Raw genomic sequence first — 21,576 nt, 5'->3', positions numbered from 1 at the left:
ACGCGACAAACCGTAAGGTGGTGAGACACCGACATGTCAATGTGGGCTGATGGCATATCAGTGACACAGGCAGTCAGAGAGGAACTATGACTGTGACTGTGTGTGTGTGTGTGTGTGTGTGTGTGTGTGTGTGTCAGCAAGTCATTTCTAAATTAAACAAGACTAAAAGTGAAAACCCCATGGTGTTATTAAAACCAAACAATAATTCTACCTGAGAATGGGTTGATATTAATGTCTGGGGTGGCAGAGAACTACATGTCTACAGTACTGTACACCCTATTTGTGAGTGAGAGTTACCAGAACTTGAACACTTGAATTGAAGACTCAGTTGGGATTATGAAATGTGCCAAACAGAATTAATATAAAACAATTGTATTGCTCCATTTATGTATACATGTGTTTGTGTGACGAGACACAGCTGTAACTAGCAGTATGTGACTTTTTACTTACTGTGTATCAATGCAGTAAACACACACACACACACACACACACACACACACACACACACACACACACACACACAGAGCCTCTGGTCAATATTAGCAAACACACAGGGCTAGCTGGGGGCAAAGTAAAGTCTTAGCCTCTCCCAGATAAAGGACAGTTAAAAGTCTCCCCCTCCTCCTTCCTGCAGCAGCAGGATGTGGACTCAGGCTGCCGTGTGTGTGTGTGTGTGTCTCATTAAACTTAGCAGCAGAGAAGGGGAGCTTTGCCGAATCAACAGCTCGTCCCCGTGTGTGCCGGTCTTTTATAGGGCCTGACAAGCCGACTCCAAATGGCTGCCATTCCCACGAGACCTTTGTTTTTATAGGGCAGTCAACAAACATCACCCCTGGTGAGCACACAGGAGCCCCGGCGCTTTTCTGAGTCCACTAGCAGGCGAGCCGACCCTCCATTTAGCTAGCATTTCATTTAACATTTATTTACTATGTGCACATTGTTAGGACTGTGACTGAGTTCCACTTTCACATATTTGTTTTATAAAATATGGACAGTGCTGTTGACATTGCACTATTTTGGCAGTAAGAAGAAACACGACATTAACATACTTTATCCTTTAGTGTACCTGCTTATCAACTGGTTCGCACTAACGTTGTTAGAAATGGAAATATGCACCGCAAATTACAATATCAACCATTATCAAATGACATGATAAAGGTATTAACCCTGCTTTATGACCTAATCTTGAGGCACTCTCTTGAAGAGGGGCCCTGTTAGGGTTTAACATGAGGAATGGCGATCCCAGAATTTCCCAGGAATTCTTTCCTTCACCCTGGAAAACTACCTGCGTGAACTCATGTACTTGTGTGTCTGTATAACTGTGGTGGCTAAAAGCTGCATCGTTTCTTCCAATTACCTTTCGATCACATTTTTAAGTGTGAACAAAGCATGAAAAAAATTAATAAAAAGGTTGAAAAAGTGACTTAAAGGTACTCTGTGGAGCTTTTTATGAGTAGTTTGTTAAAGCCTTAGCTCTGACAAACATGGCGAGTGCACCTATTATGCTTTTCCTTATTTTTTGTCATATACATAGTGTTACAATGATGGACATTCCTATTAAACGTTCCCAAAGTATGTAAAAGTGATCCCTGTGAGCCAAAAGCTCAGTCTTCATACTACTCAGAACGCTCCCCTCACTTTTTGTGTCTTACTATCGTGAGATGTATTGCGAAATACATCACAGATTTCTATGCTCTTAGTTAGCTGACTGTAACCATCTGACTCTCGGAGCCCGGGACTGAAAACCTCCTCCTCCCGGCGGTCCAAAGCTCCTGTGCTGGCGGTGTAAACAGCGACACTCCCCTGCTCAAAGCGAACGGCAGCTACAGTTAGCAGTTACTTTCTAAAGCTTTCTGTCCATCAGGACACTCCGTAAATCACAGAGAGTTGAGGCAGAGCAGTCGGAAGACATCAGAAAAAACAGAAAACATTTTCACCATAAAATGAACAAGTTTCACCAAAACCAGTGAATAAAGTTGTGTGTTTTTGTACAGTAATCAGTGAGGCCCAGTCCCTAGAAACACTCAGCTCCAGCAGCATCTATCGTTTTTTCCAACCTACTTCTTGTCTAATTTGTGATCTGATAAACAGTAAGTTCATCAAAATCAGTGCCCCATATCTCTATTTTCCAAGCTGGAAATCTAGTTTCATTATTTACTCACTGCTTGCATGTTGCACATAGAGGGGAAGGAACGGGGCTAATAGGGGCCTAGCAGCTATTCCAACAGGTTGATCTGGCCATGCTAATGTACAATTAGAAAAGTTAACACACAAACAGTTTATCTTATTCCAGTGATGTTTTACTTTCTTTGTTCACTGAGCTGTCATTTGAATATTTTCCACTCTAAGTAGTCCCTCCATTTCTGTGGTGTGTTGCATTGCTATAAGCAAATCAGCCTGCAACTGGCATACTTTAATTTTTATCATTTTACAACAAATCACATGTACCTCACTTTACTGCTGACCATTTGCCAAAGCAAAATTCAGGCAGCCAGTGGTTTCCATTGGTTTCCTTATGATAAACTTGAAACTGGCTTGAGTTTGACACAACTGCCTTCATGATACAGTTACAAGAGATATGACAAATCATTCTATCATACATTAAATTCTAAAAATGAGTCTCTTTAAGTTGACGTTACTTGGAAGGTGGAAAAAAACATTTGAAAAGCTCTAAAATGATCCAGTGTGACTTTTAAAGCACACTCTTATAGTCTTTTAACATCATTTAACATACAGCAGAATGATGCCCATTGTGGCCCAGTGTTTGCCCTTAAAAGGACATGTTCCCATTGAAGCAGTCAAATATTTAAAAGAGTTGATAATGAACATTTCTCGCCATAGGCTCAAGGCAGCCGATTGATTTTTCTCTCCTTTCTGAGTATTTGAAGCTATGGCTGATCCCATCAGATAGGAGGAGGAGGAGGAGAAGGAAACCCGGAATACACCTAATTTGTTCACTTATGAGCACATCTGACCAACAGCAACAGAAGTGCGGTGGAAACGTTTCCCAGTGGCCTCACACATTACACTGATACACCACATGTTATACGTTACAAAATATGAATTCTGAAATAGCCTCAGGTTCAGAATGTTACATTAATTACACTGATGGTTTTGACACTTTTGTTCTAGATTTAGTTTGTTCTTGAAGGGTTAGTCCCCCCCAAATTCCGACACACTTTTCTCACTTCCCTGTATCCTGTATTTTGGTTTTATTTGCCAGGTTTGGAGACATCTGTCTCCACCCCAACACAATGGAGGAGTAATTTACTTTGTGGTGCTCACAGCACTGAAAATAACACTGCCTCTGTTTTTCCTATTGCTACAAATTGCAATAATTCTTTCCAGGAAACCTCCTAGGAAATCATTAGAGAACTATTAGACCCATGTTAAATTCTTTGTGCTAGCTAAACGTTTGTATTAGCGTTCCAAAGTTACAGATTAATCCTGTTAGAATACAATGCATTCATTTCTTGTGTGATTTTTGTCATTATAGTGCATGGGACATCATGAATGTGTGTGGTGCTGAAATGAATTGATTGATTAATCCAAACTAAATCAAACAATTGCGATAAACATTTGAACAATTCAACAGCAACTGAATATTCCAGGAACAGTTACTCTTGGCAGTGTAATTCACAGATCTCATTGACTTTTCAAGTTTTTACTGGCACTACTTTCTACCAAAGAAATAGTCAGTAAATTCCATCAGCTTCCATTGTACTGGGGTCTGAGACAAAAATGATTTCTCACACCTATTCAAAAAACATAGCTTTAGATATTTGCGTTTATCAAGGTTCTGTCTTGCTTCAGTTGGAAAAAGCCCCCAAAAAAATCATATCATTGTGTGTGTGTGTGTGTGTGTGTGTGTGTGTGTGTTGTACAGACAGAATCGTAGTATCTTGGCCATCTGCTTACACAATGTTGGCCTGAGCTGCCTGGACTCCTGGCAGGAAATACCAGCTCTGTGTGATGATGTGGCACCCCCCTTCCTCGCCAGGTCAGCTCACCCCATCCCCCATCCTGCTTATTCACATCCACTTACCTTCTCTCTCATATTTAGTGCTCCACGCTTCCCTGAACTCTGTGCTTGGCTCTTCTATGAACTATGTAAAGCCAGAGTGTTTTCATCAATAACCCAGCCTTCCCACAGCATGTTGTGTGTAAATGTCTTCTTTGGTAATAGAGGGAAAAGTTGTTAAAAAAAAATGGCTCAGCCCAGCGATTTCCTGCCATGTAGTTGTTGTTTTGTGTCACTTGATTTATGGTCTGATTTGCATCCGTCTATTAGATGAATTAAGTTATGGTAATCCAATTAAAAATCTCACCAGCAGAGGAGCTGCTGCATGCGCTCAGCAAAAGGGAAATGAAGACACCACATTCTGGATGAGACTGTGTCAGTCATGTATTGAGATCAGTTAGTTCTTTTTTTGCCAGTCAGACAGGATTCGAATCTGGAGTCACGACAAACATCTGATTTGAGTTGTCATTTAATAATATGTATGACAGCAACATGGATTGGTCCACCAGAAATTAACTCTATTTCCATTCTGTGTCCCAGTTGCGTCTACATATCAAAGCATGTTTTGAGTGTGTTATACATTCAAAAACAATAAAATGAAGTATGCTTATGAATGCCAGCATGCAGACTAGAATCACGTGACTTCTAAGTTTGTGTTGATGGACGCATTGTCCCACAGCACAGCTCACAACAGAAGCAGAGAGGGTGCTCACTGCTGCACGGGAAAAGGGTGAAATAAATGTGGATTTGGTAAAACAAAGATTAATCTTTTCATTTACGGGTCCGTAATTTGTTAATAATTGTGTTCTTTATGGAGGTTTTCTGTCATATATATAATGTTAAAATGTTGGATATTCATACTAAATGTTGCCAAATAATGAGGTAAACATATGTAAACGTAATCCCTGTGAGCCAAAAGCTCAGGCTTCAGACTCCGCTCACTGTTTTTTCAACCGCTGTGTCTATCTGATGTCAGATAGGCAAGGATGTCCTTATATGGTATCTCTATTCTTCCAATGACTTCTGGAACTTGGCCGGCCAAGCAGAAGAAAGTGGGCTTTTAGGGAGGGGGGCCTTAAAGAGACAGGAGCTCAAACGGCTTGTTTCAGACAGAGGGTGAACTGAGGGGCTGCATGAAGGGCCAGAAGGAGATAAATCAGGACTTTTTTGATTTGGGAATCATGTAAAGCTACTCTAGTGGAATCACAAAATGAACATATAGAGCTGGTAATGAGCATAATAGGTCCCCTTTAATAATTTCCGAGCATGTTTTTTTCGGAAAGAATTACAGTTATAATACAAAAGTACAAAGTTATTTGAGTTCAGCTTTTTGTGTTAGGCTTATGAGGAGTCGCTGATTTACAGAGAAATTGCTTTTACAAAATGACAGAATGAAAGTATTCATTCATTATTACATGTTATTGGAAATTTTATTGTCTCGTGCGTGGACACTTGTCAGCTCAGTTTATCACTTACAGGGCTACAATTTCAACTCCTTCAGTGCTTCAACTTCAACTGAATCTTCAAATCTTTCATGTTCTTTCTTCAGCCTCAGACCTTAGCAGTTAAATGGCACTTCAACTTCTTTCAGCCTTTGTGGCCTTTTCTAGTTTTTCATATATTATTGTAAACTTTAAGGTAAATTGTATGCTTGCCTGTAGACTCATTTCACATCTTGGCATGTTCCGCTGACCTTTTTGTGCTCTGGCTAAAAGGCTCTTGGGATAACTCTAGCAATTAATTGTAATTATTCGATTGATTGGAGAGTACCAACTGAACACTCAAGCCTCCATTTTTCCTGTAATGAGTTCCAAATTACTAGGAAACCTCCTTAAATTAAAATAAACCCTTAACAAAAATAATACGAAACCCTTGGAAAAACATTTGTGCTAACCATTTGTAATGTTCTTTTTTTCCCCAAAACTTTAATGAGCAGTGGCGATTAATATCTTAGATGTATCATTTCCCGTTAATCAAATTAGCAAAATCCATTGTTTTGTCAAATAAACTAGTGCACTGTCAACATTAAAGTAGTGTAGTGTATATTTGTGTACTATTAGTACATGGAAATGGGCCACAATCAAATGATTGGTCGATTAATTGATTAGTGGATCAAAAGAGAAATATCTGGGGGTTTGAACTGTTTGTCAGACAAAACAAGACATTGACCTTGAGCTCTGACACAATGCCAGTGGCACTATGACGTCTCTGACTTCACAAGTAATTGATAAAATGATTGACATTATCGATAATAAAAAATGGTTGCATGCTATAAATATAAAGTCATGTATGTAAATATAAGCATTAGACATCAGTGCATGAATAAGTTAAAACTGTGTAAATACACACAGCATTGTAGGAATGATAGGTGCCTCAACATAAAACAATTTAAGTTCTTCTTGAGCTGCAACAGGAGACGTTATGTCACTCCACATGAAGCTAACCTATGGGGCTTTGGCACCACTGAAATGGGATGTAGGATTAGTATGGGAAGCTGATAAGCTGCCAAGAGGTGATAATAACCACACCAACAACAAGGTCTAAGCTTCATGCATACTACTACATAGATGGAGATAAATCCTTCTGCAGCTTAGGACAAAATGTTTTGTTCATTTTAAATACGTCAAGAAACAAACAGTCCACGTCCACCGCGCCCTTTACATTAACGGCCCCAGCCTCATGTGCTCAATCGCTAATCTGTTGTTTTAATCTGATGTTGATCCCCTCAGTGATCTCTGACCAGTTTAGGTATGTAGGAGCGCTAAGCAGGATTCTGATGGGCAGCACCTCGCAAGTAGGTCAGAGGCCGTTAAATAGTGCTTATGCCAAACAGAAACAAAGTGTCAGCAAGCTCATGGTAGATTTCACAGGAGTGCACACCGATTAAAGAGGATCACATTACATGGCAGGGCACTGACAGGACATTCTTGAAGTTAAGAGAGTTTGTATGACCGCACGCACCTACTGTGTTCATACAAGAAGAGAGCACAGACACATATTCACTTCTGTTTTTATCACGCTCAAAGTGCTGCAGGAATGAGTCCAAAAACCCAGAAATGAGCTCGCATTTTTACACTTCCAGTTCCCTCGTCTTGAAGTCAACGGGTTTTCTTGAATAGGTTTTTGGTTAGATGCCTGAAATAAGGTCTGTTCTACGACATAAAACACGTCAACAGATACCCCCACTCATTAATTTTGATGGTTTTATGCGTCTCAAAAAAGGCGGTTGCTAAAAAGTGGCTAAATGAGACTACAGAGGTTGTCGCGGACATTAAACGTCTTTGTGCCGAACACGGAAAGTCATCTACTCACTAGTCCGCCTTTACAGCCTTGTTGTGTTTAAACTCTATATCTATCTGTCTATATATCTATATATATATATATTTTCGTAAAAGTGAAGCTTAGTGGTGGTGACATGGAAGTAATGCGACTGTGGTGTAGTTCCTTTATAGCCTAACGTTAGCTTTTTACTTCTGGTGATTCCATTTACGCTTCGAAAACCCTAAAAGTGGTGTTCATTAGTGAAGATTATCTTGCTGAACAAAACGTGATCTTATTTGTAAGCCATATATATATGCCATCCCTGCAACGCTCTATAAAGGTCACCTCTTCTTACACCAAACAAACTCAAAATGTCCATCTCACAAAGACGCTTGGACTTATCAGAGTCCTGAACTGAACAGATATCGTTCCAGCACAGGTTTTGTTGCTTTTGGTTCAGGAAGTTTCTAGAAATTAGTATCTTGATGCAAGACAGGATGAGGCAGATCTTTGAACTGTCATCAAGAAGATTACATTTAATATTCCTAATGCTTCTTATCATAGTATTGGCTCCCTTAAGAAGGCCTCTGTCCACAAAGTCATATGGGGCTTGCTTTGACTCCTACAAAACATGAGCACTTTTTTCCCTACTGCTGACTCCCTCACAAATTATATAGGTCTCCCTTGGCTTTTTTTTCCAACAAGGTCAATATTGATTTTTCATTCCCATGTGAGCAGCGTTGAATAATCTTTTCCATGTCCATTTCTTACTATGCTGAGACATTTGTCAGGAGCCCGGATGGGACTGGAGATAAAACTGGTAAGGCAAACAAACCCATTAAGACTTCTTTTTAACATGATTAGGTTTTTTCGTCCTGGAGAAAATCAGATAACGTCATATGTGCTGGCTGTCTTTGGAAGTGCCATGAATAATAGTGGCTTGTGTCAAATCTTTTCTAAAGCTATAAACCTAGAGTCATTTCGGACATTATTAATAAGGATCGCCATTTTCATTACTGTCCTAGTTGTGGGGGAATCAAAAGTGACCCACTTATTTCCCCATGGCCCCCCGCCAAGCTCGCCATAAATTAAAGCTCCTCTTGCAGCGCTGCTAGCCTTCCTCTGTTTGTACACCGTGTTTTCTCAAGCAATCTCAACAGAAGGAAACAAAGACAGGAAGCACAACTGTTTCCTTTTTTCGCACTGAGGAATCCATAAGCACATTAGGAACTATATCTAGTTTGTATTGATTTTAGCTACACTTGAAGCTTGAATTTACTGATTGCTTTCCTGACCCTGTGAACAAAGAACATGCTTCTGGCTGTATTTCTCTTTGTCACAATTAAAATGACACGGGGCAATGTATTTTTATCACTCAGTGTCCACATAGTTACTTTTCTTTCTTTCGTGCCATTGTCCACCTTTCATCCCTGTCTTTCCAGCCACTCAGTGTGTGTATTAAGGTTTTTTTTGTTGTAGCAAGCCTGGACAAAGAAGCATGCAAGCAATTTCCATCTGCCAATAAGCTGTGGAATCCTTCTGGGACCTCTCCATAAACAAAAGGACACACTGATGTATAATCTCATCGTCAGTGCATAGTGTGCATAGGGCTTGGTTTCCCAAGTTGTGTCTCCAAACGGAGATTGTAGCTGGAAATGACATAATTTTGCTCACTGTCACCGTTTTTGGCCACTCAGGATCAGCAGAACAAGCTGAAAACAGAACATTGATGTATTATCACAGTACAATGTTGTTATGGCGAACAACTGCTTATTTAAACATCCAGCAGACATGGAGCAACATCAGCTTTCATTTGGACTCACAGAAGTCCATTATTCACTCTTGTATTTGCTGCTGGGCAGTTAGCGAATTCAATTCCTTTTTTTTCATGTGGACCATCAAGCAAAGCTGTATTGAACTTGAACAAGATTTTTGAACGGGGTTCGGCGGGACATTAAGGGTGACAGCGACGCTCAGTAACATAGCAAACAAGCCGAATTACGCTAATGATGGATCAGAAATATGCAACAGTTTTTGCCGACACAAAATATCAAACTAAAGCAAGAGACTGGATACAGTGACCAGATGTCCTGGTTTGTCCAGGATTGTCCCGGTTTGTCCCGGCTTCAAGCTGAGTGGCCCGAACACTAAAATGTCCCGGTTTGCAGCATTCACTACCAAATTGTCCATGGTGTTGAAAGGTGCGCTGGGTAGGTGTGGATAGTGGATGCATACGCGCGTGCATGATCTGCAGCTACTTCTGGGGATCGAAATGTCCCCAGAAAGACACTGCACACTGACTGACAAAAGAAAACGACTGCTCGACTCAAGAATCTCAGTCAACTGAGGGGTGTCCGCCTGATAATTTGAATCTTCGACTTTCAGAAAGGCAGCCCTAGATTTTACTATAATAAGACAAGGAAAAGCAGAAAATTCTCACAATTGAGAAGCTGTAACTAGAAAAGATTGATAATTTTAGATAGATGGAAAGATGATGTTCTATCTATTATTTACCGCTGGACCAACTTGAGCCGACAAAAAAAAAATTGCTCAACAATGACAAGGTGCTATGTTGGCCAACCAAAACTGTTGTTAGTTTAAGTTTGGATATTCAACAGTCATTTAGCAGCATCTTCTGTTAGCAGTAGCAGGACTGTTAGCTCACCCAATAAAATATGTGCAAGCACAGTTTCCAGAGCTGTTTTAGCTCTGAATCACCGCCAACACAAACATTTTTGTTTGGGGGGTTTTCAGAAAAAGCTTTTAATCAAATGTTTCTGAAGAAATGAATTCTCTTAGTAAGTCTTTTGTTTGTAGGATGCCATTATGACCTGAGGCCATTATTAGTGAACAAAAGATACAGAGCCCAGTGTACAAAGCTGTTTGGACAAAAGAAAAACAGCTAAGAGCAATGGTTTGATGATCACAATCAAACAATAGTTTCTACAGGTGAAGAACACTGTGGAGTAGTGTTGCTTTGATCATCTGTACAAGCAAAGACACCGTGGCCCTGCTTTCCCAACGCCAACACTGCCTTTCAGCTCATTGTTGCATGAAGGTCAGGCTACACATTCATTAGATATTATGACAGTCGAACTATTCAGCCTCTCGTCGATGCACTTGTGTCAAAAGATGGATGAAATGTGGTCATGTGTCATTAGCAATTTGAACCTGTGAAAACTTCACGGCACTCACTGAAGCTCCCAGCTCACAAGTCCTGCATTCTTAACCTGTTCATGATTCTTGAAAACCTGTCAAGAAGAGCATGTTCCAACAACTCCATGTCTGTCCGACCGTCCACCCCACCCATCTGGGATAAAACTCCATTTGACAGACAGAGCAGATCATTGACCGCAGGCTCCCATCAACACCTTCGGCTAATTACTCAGCATCCGTCGCATCTAATTTCCACCCGTACTTCGTTTTTTGCACAGCAGCTCTTGAGCAGGAGCCATCGATGCCCAAAGCTCTGCAGTTTGTCTTTCTAAACAAACAAATGTAAGACTTCAGGGTTGGAAACTCTAGCGCTACTCACTCCCAACTTTCACAAAAAAAAAAAGCCACTCCTCGATGAAAAATACTATGAAGTTAACAGACTCTGCACATATTGAGTCTCACAATATTTGCAGTAGTGGCATCAACATCATCTACTAAACACAAAAGAGGTAAATCTCTCCTTTTTAAGGCTGAGTTCACACAAATCACTACAACTAGTGGCATCTATCCATGCAGACAGTTTTGAATTCATTTGTCCAGGTTTTGAGATATGTCTGATATTTCTGCCCCCCACCGTTTAATACAAATGAGGTGAATGGAATTGTATTTATGGTGCTCACAGCATTCATCAATCAAAAATTCAACATACCATACTAGGGGGTCAGGATATTTCATCATTCTTCTTTCAATCCGTATATTGTGAGCCACCAACTTTTTGGAAGCGCAATACTAAATCACTGGAGTACTCCGTTAACACTGAGCCTGTTCTGCAGTGTGTATGGGGAAAAAAGCTTTTGGAAAATGCTGATATTTACGGTGGTCCCGAGGGCCAAAACGCAGAGAGAAAACAGGCGAATTAAGACAACATCTTCACCAATCTGACAGCACATGCACAGCATTTAGGAAAAAAATGCTGCGTAGAGAGAAAACACAACCGAATTACAGAAACGCTACAAGTAGTGCACACAACGGAACGATAACTGGGACGTGCTTGTCCCACCAACAACAACGTGCAATTTAGCTCATTTTCCAACACCACTTGCAGATAGCTGACTTCAATAACTCCATGAGTCACAAACAATGGCAACAACATGCATGTCCCAGCTGTGTGCATTACTTTTTAGTGTCCCCTGGAAACCGTTTCCCTTGTCGTGCCCTTTTAGGGGGCATTAAAGAATGTTCCAGAGTCAGCTAGCTGTCAATAAGAAATACGTTGTGGAAATTCAAATGCACATTACAAACAATAATCAAACACTGATGTTTGCTGTTCATTTTGTTGTTTATTATTATTTATTAAGCTTTTAAGCTCGTAGATTTGGCCTGTGGTGACATGTGGGTCATTTTTGTGAGATAATTTGAGCTCATCATTTATGGAGGTTTAATTTTTCCTGAAGTGGTTTCAAACTTCTTAATAACACTGTGTCGGGTTTGTATTATTGATTTAACTATGCAATAAATCGACCCTAACCTTAGTTTTAAGGTGAACTCAATAGCATCGACAAATCAGCAATCCCAGCTCACTGTTAAAGTTTGAGCAGCTCATAGTTCCATTTCCCATAATCGTCCTGACGTGCCTTAAATAAATATTTGGGATGTATAATAAAAATGAGTGTACCTTTTTTTAAAGCTGCATTAATAAATTTTGCACACTACAGGGGAAAGAAACATCAAATCAATGCACACTTTGTCCATTTACACATCCAGCAGACACAGAGCAACATTAGCATTCATGTGGAGTCAGTGTTTGTGTCACCTGATGAGTCCAGTATTCACTCATTCTCTGTTAAATGCTGTCAAAGCATTTATGTACTGGCTTGACTCACTATTATATTGGTCAGGTCAGTATATATATATATATATGTGTGTGTGTGTGTATATGTATATATATATATATATATATATATATATATATATTCTAATATATGTTCATCAAAATGTTGAGCAGTGCTGTAGGGGTAGCTCCTGCCCCTTTGTGACTCGAAACCTGACGCTGTGCTCCTGCCTCCATTGCTTTATGGCTTCTCTTGATTAGTGGACTGACTAAGGAAGCTCTCTCAGTAGAGTGTCACCTCACACTTCTCTATCAGCCAGAAAGGGTATTGTCTTTCCATCGGACTGCAGTGGTGCGAGAGGAGGGCAGGAAACATGAGCAGCAGCTATTGTTAGGCTGATGTCGCCCTGTCACTCACAGCCAAATGAGTGAGGGTGGGGTGGGGTTGGGGCTGTGGTGGCATCTGAGATAGCAGGTCTGTGTGTGTGTGTGTGTTGGGGGGGGGGGGGGGGGGTGATTAGTGATGGGTGGAGTTACTGACCTCCTGAATCAGAGGCTCTGAACTGCCACTGCCACTTGAATGTCCCAGCTTCCTCTGTGCCAGCCCGCTGCCTCTGTCTGACTGAAGACATTTTAAAGGAAACACTTTTTTATTATCTGTTTGATAGCGGAGGCAGCGCTCACATAAGAAAGTAAAATCAATGTTATGTTTGTAATGTCAGAAAAATGCATTGGAAGAAAACTCAAAAATTGGAGGAGGGAGGCGAAATCATTTCACACGGATTTCGCCTGGATTATTATGAATCCACAAAAGTTCGAATATAACTTTAAAATTTACGATCAGGCGTCTGTGACAGCTACCAGTCTGCATTATACGACCTGCTGAGAGATTCAGTCTTAAATAAGCTCAACTACTGACAACTACTTTACAATTACAATTGTATGTAGAAAAACATGTTTATTCTCAGCCAAACTTTTTCCAGGTCGCAACATTCCATCAAATGGAATTATTTAGACCCTCTGATATTATATATAATATTTTATACATTCAGCCTGACACATTTGGCGTCTTTGTAAAAATTTGGTCCTACCGATTGTTCTATCCTGTAGGCATCCCAATGGCATCTGTAACCGGAGCCATAGCTATCACTGAGGACGCTGAGGTCATGTCCTCTGTATTTTGTCAGGTTTCAGCAACCTAAGGGGAGTTTACAATCTACAATTTAAAAAAATGACACATGGTGGGTGTGAAATTGGTTTGTTCCAGTATGGACTTGACTATACTGACACTTTTTATGTAACAAAATAAAATGAATCAGAGTTGTATTCCTGGCATTGTAGAGAAAGTTTTAAAGTTTAATTGACTATTTCTTGGGGGAAAAAAACTTTACTAGAAACTATAAATTTGAGAAATACAAATGATAAAAATGGTCTTTACTTTTGGACGAGGTGGGGAAGCTTTCAGGCAACTTGGACTCATGACCTCAGATCTTAAAATCCTGGTTACAGTAAGTCTCTCTGAAAATCTAAAAGAAAAAATCTGATATATGAGCATATACTAATGGCAGTCAAATTTGAACACCTTGTCATTTTTCTTCACCATTCAACAGCTCCATCTCCCATGAGGGTTGGACAGTGGGCCAATGGTTTGCTGAGAAAAGGGGGTGGGGCTCTATACACACACATACACACACACACACACACACAACAAATGTGTCCATAGGAAGGGTACTAAAATACAAAAGGAATGCAAAATCTCTATGAAGTACTCCATGCAAAGCACATGTAAAGTTGTAATGTAATGTTCATTGACGTCAAGGAGATGAAAATTCAGCCTCCTTGTTTCTTTTAGTGACTGTAAATCCTCACTTTGACTCCTATATCTGGTTATGCTTTCTTGTGTTCAATTTCCTCTCAAATCGATCTCATTCTTTTCACATTTTCCCACTGTCCCACCGCCATCATGGCCAGATGCTTACGCCAAGCTGTGTCGCAAGGCATTATGAAAATAAAGTCCCCTGTGAGCGGGATTAACAGAGAGGTTAATCAACTTATGTTACACCTGATCTTTGTGGCCCATTGGCCCTGGACAGATCAGACTGGACAGGTCCGGATTACCCTCAATCTGGAGACCACAGCAGAGAAAATGAGACCATGACGCTAAAATGCGCACACACGTCTGCTTCACTATCTGACATGGGAGTATATGGGAGAGCGCTGATACAGAGAGGCCCCTCAGGCTTCAATAGGAATGTAATGGCATGCATTATGCAGACACACACACCTGCACAAACACATTAATCTATGACAGGAGGTACAACAGATGGAGCTGGTGTGTGTATCTCTTTTCTGTGTCCATCAGCTAGTTGCCACCCTCACATCTAAAATACATGTCCTATACATGTCCTGTACATGTCAATCCTCCCCGGGTTTCCCAGATCTCCCATCCATCCAGGACTAAAGCAGATATTCATTACCCAGCTGTGTAAAATAATCAGAGAAGTGGAGTGAGAGAGGGGAGGCTGGAGGGTCATTGGCAAACACTTTAACCATCATCGTTTGGGCAAGAGGAGCAGGGAAGGTACGCAATCCAAGAAACAAGAATAGAAGCCACCCAGACCCATGACCAGGGTTCATTTCTCCCAATGTAAGCAGCAGGAGGCAAAGTGAAACCACCACTTCTGGGTTCTGCTCCAGAAGACCTCATTCAGAATGACACATTTGTAATAACACAGATTACTAAAAATCCAGCCCTAGTACAGGACCTTACTCAACATTAGGTTGTGCATTTCACTTCATTTTGTCTAGACTGGGGTCAAATGGGATGAAAAGATGGAATAAACATCTCCAACAAGCCCAAGACTCGGGAGACTGCCCCCAGGTTTCAGGTTAAATGATACCAGCTACACTGATCACTGCCACTTTCATGTCATGTCAGTACTTTCAGTAATGACCAGTATAAGACTTCACATCCCAGTTGTAACTGCAACTACAATTTTTCAGGAAAGCTCAGATATATCTCACCTGGCACTTAATACAGCAGCTAATATACGGATGCGCCATGTCAACTGAAGTCCAGCATTCAATGTAACTAATCCCATATTTTATGGATATATTGCTGTAATGTACGAGCAACTCTGCAATCAAACAACCATTTTTAATTGTCCGATGATGTGAACACTCGTCACATGTCATGAACATCTGAATCTGAACAGTATTTGCAGGTCAGAACCTGGCCGTTTTTACACGAAGCCTGTAGACCCGCAAGTTGGACAGGGAGGGCCAAGCAGCGTAGATGTTTAGTAAATTGCAGAGATCGCATCTAAACAGTACGTTTGGATGAAACTTGCAACTTGATTTTTTTTTGTCAACTAACAAAATAATCATTATTATCGTATATGTCAACAAAGAGTTAGATCAAACACACATAAAATATACAGTGTATATATGTGGAACTGCCATACACTGTGATAATTTAAGGACATAATTAAGGTTATGAGCTCTACCATTGTGGACACACTGACGGAAGGCAGAAGTGAACATCTCAAAGGGGGCTCATCATACAAGAACCAATTCAGCAGCGACGACAGATCCTTCTCAGTGCTCCACGGAGACCTTGACGCACAAACACAGCAATCTAATCTGCTAGCTTGGCGTTTGACTATTAAAGATTACTCAGTGTTGTTAGGGCAGAGCGGCTACCCAGGTGGCACATGCAAATCTGCAGCCATTGACTGGACAGCTTTTGATTGCATACATTGGGTCAAAAAAAGAAATGCTGAATGGCCATTATAGTGAATGCAAATGAGGCTGAAGGTCACGTATATTGAAGAATCAGTGAATTCTCTGCCCTGGGGTTTGTTATCTGTAGCCTCTGCAGGTGGACTGATCTGTGTGCACCGGCTCTTAACATTCAGTCTTTCCGAAGAAAAAGATGAGTAGTAAATAAAGTAGAAATGACATGGCCACTGAATAACAATCTTTCTTGATGTATATTTTCTTTTTCTCTTGATGCATATTAATGTATTTCGAAGCAGTACCAACCTGCTCACTTCAAAAAATGTCCATGGTAACAAGTCATTTGGTCTCACAAGACTTTTTTTAGCTAGAGAAATTTGGCTCCTGGAATGAGGGGCGGGGATCGAACCCCCAACAAGCTAACCACTGCTCCACCATGCCGCCCTTAGATTACTTAAGTCTGTACTACTTTACCATGCAACACATTCCCCTTTCCCCAAAGGAACTTTTCCAGGGACACAGGAGCCTTTTCGGGAAAACAGTAACCTTGACCAAAGGAACCAGGTTCTAAATTTAGTTCCTAGACCATAGATACCGGCCCCAATAAACTCCCTGCTCTAGGGGCAGTACTACGTGCTGTTTTTGTTTCGTCTTTTATGGTCCCTCGGATGTGGTGGAAACACAAACTTGTTACGTTTCTTGAACTCCATAGTTCCTGAGATTACTTGGTAAGGGCTATTAACATAACACATGCAGAACATTGTGGATAACCTAAATCAGGCAGATAATACATTTCTGCAAGTTGACGTACTAAAATGAACGGAACCCAGTGGCTGCCTGGAAGATGTCAAAAACACAACACAAAAACGTAAAGGTTGATGGGATGCCTTGGAAAATGGTCAGCATTACTATGAAGTATACGTGAATAGTGGATAGATAATACCAACCCACTGGTACGGGTAAGGGTTAGTGAGCTCTATGGTAATGACTTGGGCCTGCAAACAAAGCCCATAAAAAAAAAGGAAAATGAATACAAACAAATTGAGGTGTAGAAGCATCCGTGCAAGTTGAAAATGTTTTTGCTTGAGCGAAACATTGACTCTAATCCAAAGGGTCTTGAGGAAAGAGCAACAAGTGTTTTGAGGGGGAATAAATGGGGACTGCTGCAACAGTCCAGCGGTCAAATCTGTGCAAATGAAACAAGGCGAAGAAGAAAAAAAAACCTTCTGGCAGCTTGGTATGAGGGGAGATAGAGCAAGAGTAGAAATGTAGTTCTTTATAGTGGCTTTCAATGTATGAACTGAAAATCAGTATTTCCCCAGCATTACTCGGTTGTTGTACAAGTACAGTGTTGACAGATTTGTTATCACATTTATTTTTGCCCTTTAATTTTTGTGACATCGTCCCCTCATGTGAGCCTGCTCAAAAACCTAATAATTCAACCCTTAAGGGCCTCACAGGGCCCCATAACTACCAGTGCCCCATTATATTGCGTTACACCACATTTCTCCTATAGCAATATTAGCAGCAACAACATGATAAAAGCTGATATACACATGCATTCAATCAAACAACACGTCGTCATGGTAATTCTGAGCCCCCCCCCCCCCCAACAATGGCAGGATGGAAAAAGCGAGTCAGAGACGCAGTGGTGAGGCAATGTTTGCCCAACAGTCAGGTCTCGTAAACAGAGAGGGGGGCTTTTGCAAGCAGCTGCAGAAATTCCAGGCCACTGCGATTAAAAAGTAACACCCACATTGAGGGTGGGGAGGGTGTTTGAACAAGCTAACCCTGCCTCTGTTTTAATGAAAAGAGAGGAGCCATTTTGCAGTAAAAACAAGTACGTCTCAATGGCGCATTGTGCCAAGCCCACTTTGCGCTGCCTGCCGACTCCCAGGTGGAGAAAAGACACCCAACATACTGTCATCCCTGGCACAGTGGAGGCTCCGCAAAGGAACCGGGTTGTTTGTGTGTGTGTGTGTACGTGAGGAGAGAAGGGGAGTGAATACTGATACCAGCGTTCCTGCAAGTTTCATCAACTTAGAATGAATGGATTAATCATTTATGTGCCATAAACATTGAATACTGAATACTTTGGGTTTTGTCGATAGTCCGATAAAACAGATGACGAAAATAATGAAATGATAAATTACGTTTTCCATTAGAACTTCACAGAATTTAAAGGTGATGAAGGCATGGTTCCTTATCGTGCAGTTTAGCACATTTTGAGGAAAGAAAATTAAGAAAAGCATTATATTCCCCAAACTAAGGTTTCAAAAAATATATTGTTTTTGTATCAGTCATGGCTGGGGAGCCCTACTGGCCTTCCCCCACTCACCACTGAAGACTGTATACATACTTTCACCTCCAAGTTCCCATCCAGTACAGGCTATACAGCAGATACATCAGTTCATTATATGCCCAGAGATCAGAGACCAGTACTCCTATGTGGGATTAATGTTACCGTTTCTGTGTATAAATATATATAGTATATAAAATAAATGAAGTAAAATAGATTCTTCCTTCTTCATCACCCTTCTACAAACAAAACATTTGTGAAGAAGTGAACACCAATAGACGCAAGAGTCGCGGGCTTGTTAATCCAGCTCTGGTATTAGAAGACTTTTCCTGGTCTTACAGAGACCCAGTGATGCCAGTAAACCCCCCACCCCCACCCCACCCCGGCCATGAGGCAGCCCACCATATAACTGTAATGGCATACAGTGAAAGACTCCAGGAATGCCATTAAAGCATTTCCAGTGACGGAGCACATTTTAAAGTGAGCTACAGCTGTTAGATGAATATGTGGCAGGAGGCAAGGGGGCCCACACACTGCCTGTGCTGCCTGATAGAGGTGAGATTGGAGGGCTGATACAGATACAGTTAACCATGTTGCAAACAATGTCTGGTGTGAAATTTGAAAGCACTTCTACATCCAACATTCCAGGGAATCCATTTGCTTCACTTCTGCATGATACGAAACACCAGAAGCGGACTCCTTGAAACGTACTAAATACAGACTGGATGTTCACTCTGATACATTTCACGACTCATGCAAGTTTAAAGAGTGCGCTAATTGATTTTCAAAGCATACAGGGAACGAATGGGAAGCAACAGCTGCCTGAAAAACTAGCTCGGGTTGGTCGGCCAGGCTCTGAGAAGCTGTCAGATAAAGACAAATGACAGAAACAGGAAGACATCTTCTTTTCACTCAGATACAACAAAGATCCTTCCTCACACACACTGCACGCGCACGCACACACACACACACACACACACACACACACACACACACACACACACACACATCACAATTATGTCGGGCCAATAAGTAGCAAGAAATGTCAAAGAAAAGCCAAAGATACGTTTGAGGTTGTTTAGAAACATATGTAAGGGATCCTTATCAAAAAAAGTTTGCTCATGTTATGTGTTTAAAAATGAATAAATGTAATTTACAAATATTGTTATTGTTACTTTTAAACTAAAATCACTCAAATATCAATTTCAGTACCCGCCTCAAAAATGCAGTTAGGCTCTAATTGGGACAGAAGGAAAGATCACCCGAAAACATTCATAAAAAGCATACGTTTGTGGTGTAGTACTACAAAAAGCACTAGTAAAAGCACCGGTAGAGTCCTTTAAAGAGTAGTCATGAAAGCCCATATATGTTGCTGTACCATTCCATTACAGCTGTCAAAGTTTGGCTATAATCTTATACAAAAGCTCAGTGTACAATTCAGTCTCGGACAGTTTCAGACAGCTATTTGATTGAAGAAAAAAAAGAGCAAAAAACATCTTAATCAGTCATTTTGTCTGTTATTGAGTTTACCGAAACAACCGAATAATTCTGCCACATTGGTAAGATTTATTTATTCACGGTTTCCATTCAAATCAACTTGTTTCAGGAATCTTCAAGAAACTAGAGTCAGTATTTTCAAACAAGACAGGATAAATCCAGTTGCTGCATTTGTGTGAAGAACATTACACTATTTAAAAAAAAAAAACCTTTAGATTTGTCTAAATAATTCGCCTCTTTTGCTTGTTTCAAGAAAATGTGCCTTAAAGGACTTAACTGGTTTACCACATGACGTGTGAAGATGGATATTTTTTTGCTGTGAGGATGATTTGAGTGGCAGGGGGGAGGGGAGTGAAATCATACACCAGTACAGCTGGAGCTCCCTCCTCCTCCTCCTCCTCCACCGCGACCACCACCACCACTTCTCTACGGTTGTTGGAAAAACAAGCTGGGAGAGGTGCGATTCACAAGAAGGAGTGGCTCCCCAAAACACAAACACATATTGCTGACATGTTCAGTGCATGACATTATTCACCAATGCTTCTGAATCAGTCTATCTGTGAAGATTAGTAACGGCAAAAACGCCTCAACGGTTATTTCAGGAAGCTTCTACACACTAAAAAGTAATTCTTGCGCAGTTGCAAGATTGAAAATTCGAATTTATTGATTAAAACTGCAAACATTATTTGACGAGCTGTGTTGACATAATAACGTAACATCAACTTAATATTGTGTGTAATTCAAACTCAAACTTCTGTGTTAATTGACTTAATGCACAATTCAAGTTATGGTGACTTAACGAAATTGGCTCGAGAACTTAATTTTTTCTGAAATGTCAGTACAGGAATGCCAAAGATTTGTTTGAGGTTGTTTAGAAACAGTGTCTCATGGCTCATATTCTAAACTGTGACATGACCAATAGTGGACTCGACGACAGAGGTTAGGCTACACCTGCTAATACAGTTAATGGAATATGTTATACTACCACACTTAGCTAACGCTAGTCATATTTAGCAGTGTAATTTAGTTTGGCATTGCTTAGCATAGCATAGGTTGTCAAACTTATAATTATGGTAATTAAGACGTAACACTTAAAAAATTTATTTTGAATAATGTGGAAAAAACTTGTTGGAACAACTTAATTCTTATGAGTAATCAACTTGTGCTTATGCTACCAATTATTCAGTAAGTAGTAATTAAAAATACCTTTGCTTGTAGAGAAAAAGCTAATTCCTCAATGTAGTTCGTTGGTTGAACATTATTTAATTAGTAGTTGTCACAACTTTGATGCAAACTGTTGCATACATTTCTTTTGTTGTTGAGCCAAAGCATTTGTCTTTAGAGTGTAGAAATAGACAGTCTGTATCTTGAAACAACACCGAATAAGAACACTGAACTGTAATTAAAGGACATTACACTAATACTGAGGTTGAATAATGACTTTGTCCAGATGTAGATGTCTTGTGTGGCTAGAGATTCTGCAGACGAAAGTCCAGTACAGAGAAAGAGACTGCCCAAACACAACCAAACAGACATTCAGCTAGTTAGACTGCTTTCTCTCCAGTCAAAGTTCAAATTAAAACTGCATGCCGTTACCTCTGCCACTGAGAATACATCTTCAGTCCAGTTTGATTGATTGATTTATTGATTGAAAACAATGTCATAAGATGCTAATGAAATTTGATGAAAAGTTAAGACAGTTCACAAACAAGTGATTAATTTTTTTGGTGTGGATCCAAAATCATTTGAAGGATTCCCTAACTTCAAGTTAGA

General features: G+C 40.4%; 1 protein-coding gene across 1 annotated transcript in view; it reads right to left on the bottom strand.

The window, feature by feature from the left end:
- arid3c (AT rich interactive domain 3C (BRIGHT-like)) overlaps positions 1-21,576 on the bottom strand; it is a 72,631-nt gene that overhangs the window by 46,388 nt on the left and 4,667 nt on the right. Inside the window, exon 3 of the mRNA XM_070904771.1 lies at positions 12,811-12,891. Within this exon, the coding sequence (XP_070760872.1) occupies positions 12,811-12,891 (81 nt within the window). The remainder of the gene's footprint in view (positions 1-12,810; positions 12,892-21,576) is intronic.

Source organism: Enoplosus armatus, chromosome 4, assembly GCF_043641665.1.
Source record: "Enoplosus armatus isolate fEnoArm2 chromosome 4, fEnoArm2.hap1, whole genome shotgun sequence".
Taxonomy (NCBI): domain Eukaryota; kingdom Metazoa; phylum Chordata; class Actinopteri; order Centrarchiformes; family Enoplosidae; genus Enoplosus; species Enoplosus armatus.
This window is presented reverse-complemented; position numbering and strand designations above follow the sequence as displayed.